Raw genomic sequence first — 6,614 nt, 5'->3', positions numbered from 1 at the left:
TATATATATATATATATATATATATATATATATGTATATATATGACAAAGGATGTGTTTGTGTGTGTGTGTGTACGTGTATGTGCATATTCTACAGTTTTCAACCGATTTTCACCAAACTTTACACACAAATTACTTATGTGCCAAGGATGGTCATGCACTATAACATTTTTTCTCAGAGCTCCCGCGTAAAGCTAGAAACCGGGCAAAACGGTATTTTATAGGGGTTTTTCTCTAAAAACTTCTGCAGTTTTCAACCAATTCGCTCCCTCTTCTCTCTCTGTTTATTTCTCGCTTCTCTCTCTTTTTCTCATTCTCTGTTTCTCTTGCTTACACATATTCTTTCTCACCCTCTGTAATAGTTTCTCTCTTTTAGTCTATGTGAGTGTGTGTATGACAGTCGTGCCCAATGTATGATAACAAAACACCTTCGGTATTGACCATATTAAAAAAAAATTACCTACAGGGTCATACAGTGCGCCAGAACCCTAACTACAGGGGTTCGTTTCGCTCACCCTTGGTGAACACCTTTGAGATCTCTAAATATAAATCGAAATACATCCCAAACCCTATTTCCACTATTGGTGGGTATGATTTATCAGCCGCTCGTTTTATTATTTGATCATCTAAGGCGGCGAGCTGGCAGAAAGGTTAGCACGCCGGGCGAAATGCTTTGCGATATTTCGTCTGTCTTTACGTTCTGAGTTCAAACTCCACCGAGGTCGACTTTACCTTTCATCCTTTAGGGGTCGATAAATTAAGTACCAGTTGCGTACTGGGTCGATCCAATCGACTGGCCCCTTCCCCAAAATTTCAGGCCTTGTGTCTAGAGAAGAAAAGATTATTTGATCATCTAAATATCATGGTGTTGTTTCTCCCCAGGTCAATTCCGATCAAGTAGCCCTATGATCAAAAGCTTCCCAGTCACGCATCTAGTCTTCGTTTCAGAGATAACGTATACAGAATTACATTAGCCAATGTGTTTTTCCTTTATCCTATTAGACATTAGGTTGTGGTGTGAAGGTGATTTGGTTGTTATTTCTTTTAAGTAGAGAAAGCATGTGTCAGTTATTTTAATATTGATAGTAGTCTTTAAATGTAATTCTTTGATAGTTTCTATCAATCTATTTCTATGTTTGTCTAATTAGTAGCCACAGCAGGAGATTATTAAACTTTCGAGAAATAACTTTATATTCAAAGACTGACAAATATCTTCCCGATAGAAAACTTAATGGAAAAAGAGCCAGCCTCGAGGTGGTCACATCGTTTGTTAGAAATAGTAGTTCACTCTCTTGCAAGTCATGCTCTACCATTTCGGAAAATGAGAGACACGAAGGGTACATTAAGCAATCTAGTTACTGTCCTAGGTTCACAAAAAGAACGGCGAGTCATGATTGGAACATTTTTGCTTATAGATCTACTCGACCAGCATTGATCTGGGCATAATATTGGCAAAAATTTCATTATATTAATATACATTCTTCGCTTAGTTATATATTTAAAAAATTCTTAGCGGGTTACATTAACAGATGAATTTCAAACATGTCTTCTAGGCGAAAAATCTTTTAAATAGTATTTTATATCATTAGATGTTACGTTTAAAAAAGAGCGGATTCAAGGGAAAAACTACAATATAACCAGTATCGTAATATAATGAGAAAAATTGCACAGAAACAGAAATATCATTTGGTTTAAGCCTTCTACGCACTTACTTTTGTTTAAATGTCATGAAATATTGCTGTAAGCTTTTTATATCTTATAAGCAACATTTTCCACACAACTACCTTTATGGGACCCAAAATGTTGTTCCAGCAATTGAGGTGGTGTTGCTGCAATATGTACAAGTATCTTAAATCGCATCTAAAAATAAAAGGTCATTCAACTGATTGGCGTAACGTCGTTCACAAACACTCCAACTACTGGTCCTCTGCTTTTTCTACTGTTACTACATTGGCTTTTCCTACTCCTACTACATACTAATCGCAACATTCAGCCAAACATTCCCGACTTACTCGTCTCTATTCCTTTCTACATCCAGGCCCCGTATTAATGACTCTGTTTAGTCTTTCTACCCCCAAAACATCAGCGTTCTAAAATTCATTCTACGCTCATGTTTTCCTACACCCGTCAACTTGCAACTGTTCGAGAAGAGCGTGAACAGCATAAATACCTCTGATCTCAGCGCGCCTCCAGGTCATGGCTTCAGCCCTCGTTATCGTGGCCAATGCACTAAAAATTAAAATAAACTCTTCAATGGACATAACATCGAAGTCAGCTAGAGTAGTATCCAAAAATTTGGATTCTGACATAGTTAGAATCAGTAACAAAATAAATCCTCAAATATAAATATCGCAAACCGTTGCCTTACTCCAATAGTAATACTATAACATTCAATTTTCTTGATGGTATGTTTCTCATAAAAGTATTTGCATACTGTGTGAAGGTAATCTTCAAAGCGGTACTGAAAAAGTTACATTAGCTTCACTGAGAACACATTCAGGTGTAAGTTTACTCATTACCTACAGCCTTTCAGACATATCGATAAACGAAATACACGTTCAATATGAGTTCTGTCATCAAAGTTCCTAAAGCTTTGCGTTCTTATTCTCTGCACAAATTGCTGTTAGCAAATTTTACTACCGTTTATAGTTTATAGTAAGTAGGAATAAGAATTTTGGACCATTAAATTTACGTACCATCAGTCAGGATTTATTTGTGATTACAGTTTATTTGTGGTTATTTTAGTATTCCATCCTACTATAAACAGTAACACACATAGACATACATTTATTAACCGGAATTAAAAACATTGAGTGGATTGCAAGAAACAAACGCAGTTATATATGCAACTTGGTAGATATACATAGTATTATTTTATAGTTGTACATATATGCATACATACACACATATCTATACAATTATATATATATATATATATAAATACATATATAACTGTATATTTTGATAGCTAATTTTCTTTGTTAGCCGTAGAATTTTTTTTAAATTAGTGACCCTAACGCTCGTTAACCAGTATAATGATGGTTTTTTCCTAAAGCCAAGATATCTTTTACTCTTCCTTCTAGATATGAATTTTTTGAAAACAAAACTTTATTAATGTTATATAGTATCCAAACCTTTGAGTCTGTTATATATTATTGATTCAGAATTTTTTAAAGTTTTATTTGGCAAGTAGCAATGATTCCTATGAAAAGCTGTCGATCATTTGAGAATTATTTCGTCTTCACGCATACCAGTTTGTTGATACCACTAATAAGCATGGTTAATGCTTGAAAATTTGGGCTTATGAACACATTTTGAGGTGACGATGCTATATTAAATAGCTCGTTCATGTCAACAGAACTACTGACTCCAATGGCGAATACTTCAACGTTCGATGCGTGTAGTCTTTTGGCTGCCATTTGAGTTTCAAACGGCTTCTGTGAAGCACCATCGGTAACGACGATCAATACATGCTTTACATTTGGTCGCGCCCCAAATGCCGTATTGAAACCATCCTTTTGAGCAGCATCTAAAACTAAATTAGTGTTTGTTTTACCGTGGACCAGACTTAAACCTTCCAGCGCACTAATAAAGGAAAGCTTTTCGTCGTCTATACTCAATGGAAGTTCTAATTTTGGAAGATCAGAGAAAGTATATATTCCGACCTGGGTACCGTTATGACCGAATACAATTGTTCGAAGAACGAAGTCCGACACAAATTTCTTCATATCTGTAAACTTTGATTTGTCTATGCTCGTAGAAGTGTCCAAAGCAAAAATGACATCTTTTGGAATTATGTTGCAAGCTGGAAAGGAAATAATTTGCATTACTGGAAGAATAGAAAAAAAAAATTACATACAGGTACAGCATCGATTTTTCGGAACCTTCGTTTCGAAAGCTATTCTGTATTACTGATTTTTCCGAACCAAGAATGATCACACTCAAAGTTAAACAAATGTCAAATTTAACTTAAATGATTAAATAAATTACAGGTACCTGCACATTAGTATAAATGACACAAGTAATTCATTATTATGCGAGGTACTAATTTGTGCAAGGTGCTGGTGAACAAGCCTGGCAGCCACAAGGTCTTTCGTTTCATGTTCGTGAGTTATCAGTGTGGATTATAAGAGATCCCGGACAATCAGAGTTCGGAAAGTCGTTGTTATACTTATATTTTGCTCTATGAGGTTCTTCTAAAACTTCGTAATACGTAACACACGTTGTAGTTTATAATGCATATTTCCAATAACTAGTTTTCTTTTCTTCAGATCCATATGTGAGAATTCTGCTCATCACAGAAAATAATAGCACATAAAATCAGCTACAACATAAGTTGATGAGAAATCAACCAGCAACACCTTAAATACTGCTGTTCACTAATTAACTTGGAATATTGTAGGATTTCAGAAAGCTCTACAATTAATACCGTATCTAAATATACATTCCCAAATGAAATGTGAGTTCCACCTGCATTGGATATAAAAGGTTCTACTTCTATATTGATCTGTGCCTAGTCAAAATAAATCAATAGTTAAATATAATTAACTATATGTCATAATGTATACACACTGTCGATAGGCTACTTGCTGTAGTATTTGTCCCGAGATAACATCCCATTATGGACTTCATGTGTTAGAAACATTAAGTATTCGGAGGAGGCGAAAATTCATTTAGCATAGTGGTTCTCAACCGTGGTCCATATGGCCCCTGAGGGTCCATACAAGATTTGGGGGGGGGGGGTCTACGCCACAAAATAGCAAATTGGGGATCCACAATAGTATTTTAATCTCGGGAATTTTACCCGCCCTAGAGAATAGTATTTTAAGGGCCCCTGAAAATATTTTGCTTTAGATGCATATATTCGTATGTATTGCAAGAAACAGCTAGCTTTCTTTCTCTAACATTTTACATGGGTCAACCTACGACAGGTTAAAGTGTGGAGAACAAAATAGGAATTTTGGAAGAAGTTTCTATAAAACTAGTTTTTAAACATCGAATGGCTGTGGGAATCCACTAGAATGAAATAGTAATCAAAGGGATCCATTGATAAAAACAAAAAACTCTTAAGAACCACTGATCTAGCAGTAGCTAGCGAGAACGCCATTGCATGTCAGCCATTAAAACGGTCTCAAAAGGACAAAAATGTGTCTGCCGCTCTCGCTGGTCGCTGCTAGGATGAATTTCTCTCCCCCCCCACTTCTCTCTCTCTCTCTCTCTCTCTCTCTCTCTCTCTCTCTCTCTCTTTCCCTCTCCCTCCTCTCTCTGATATTTATTGTGTTTTCAATACGGAAAGCCCATGAGAAATGTTTATCTCAGGATACATACTACAGTAACTGGCCTATTGACAGTGCATGATACATAGATGGCTATTTTAATTAAATACTATCTCGATTGCGTATATCGGGAATCAATAACTATAATGTTGGATTTTCGTAACGTCCCTTCAAAACTTGATACATTGTATATCTTTTATAAAAAAAGCATTTTACAAAAGTCACTTACTTTTACAAGTAGATTCTTTTATCTGCCGTTGAAGATTTCCCAAAGCATTAAACCTCGGCACAACGAAGATATCTTTCCCCGAGGACGCGATATTTGAAAACGCTCTGGGGTTTATATTCGCGCCAACACCAATGACAATAAGTTGGACATGATCCTGCATAAGACTTTTCGCTGCTGAAATAGTCTTTGCCCAACTCGAAATAATTCCATTGGTTATTATAATAGCTACTTTATGAGCCAAACTTCTGGAACCCAGAGACGAACTGAATCCATGCTTCTTTACTTCTTCTAAAGCTATATGTAAATTAGACATTCCGCTCAAACGTTTTATACTTGTAATTCTAGTAATCATATCAGTTTTGTCATCATATGAATCAAGATAAAAAATGGTTTGGGTTTGTGTTGCATAGGTCTGTATTCCTATCTGTATTCCTCGCTTTCCAATGGTTTTAACTCCAAGGGCAAAGTTAGTCGCAAAAATTAGTTCGTTTCGAAAGTTTTCATCTGTGATAGTGTCAGAAGAATCAAATATGAAAAAAACATCCACTTTGTTACCCGAACAACCTGTAAAATAAAATAAATAAATGAATAAAAATAAGACAAAGAATGCAGGAAACGAACTTTGATGCCGCCAGTTCTCTTTACTTTTTCTATTAAATTCCCTAAATAAAGAATGAATATTGTTCCGCGTTTTTGAAACTTAACAACATCAACGACGAAGACGACGACGACGACGACAACAACAACAACAACAACAGCACTATGGCGGAAGCGATACGAAAAATAAAGATAATGCTTAAGTATCTGGTGATATAACCAGATACCCCAATAGTTAGTTATGTATGTCTACATCTGGTTGCTGAGTTTCGGATGTCGGGGTGACATAGCAAGGTGAGACACACATAAGAAGGAAGGAAACAAAGGACCACTGATGAGGTCACAGAAGTGTGACGAAAGAACTCTGGCCGAAATAAGATTAAGATTAATGTAATATAAAGCTGAAGCAAATTAACACCAAATATACAGTGCGTGTGTTTTTATTGGCTAAACTGGCAATATGACCATCCCCAAGTACAACAACATATATATATATATATATATATATATATA

General features: G+C 35.7%; 1 protein-coding gene across 1 annotated transcript in view; it reads right to left on the bottom strand.

Annotated features, from left to right (window-relative positions):
- Positions 1–2,686: 2,686 nt before the first annotated feature.
- LOC106882912 (collagen alpha-4(VI) chain) overlaps positions 2,687–6,614 on the bottom strand; it is a 13,853-nt gene continuing 9,925 nt past the window's right edge. Inside the window, exons 2-3 of the mRNA XM_014933741.1 lie at positions 5,505–6,068; positions 2,687–3,804 (exon numbers count right to left, since the gene is read on the bottom strand). Of these exons, the coding sequence (XP_014789227.1) occupies positions 3,230–3,804; positions 5,505–6,068 (1,139 nt within the window). The 3' untranslated portion in view covers positions 2,687–3,229. The remainder of the gene's footprint in view (positions 3,805–5,504; positions 6,069–6,614) is intronic.

The sequence above is a fragment of the Octopus bimaculoides genome, chromosome 6, assembly GCF_001194135.2.
Source record: "Octopus bimaculoides isolate UCB-OBI-ISO-001 chromosome 6, ASM119413v2, whole genome shotgun sequence".
NCBI lineage: Eukaryota > Metazoa > Mollusca > Cephalopoda > Octopoda > Octopodidae > Octopus > Octopus bimaculoides.
Note: the sequence above shows the minus strand (reverse complement) of the source record. Positions and strands in the feature narration are given on the sequence as shown.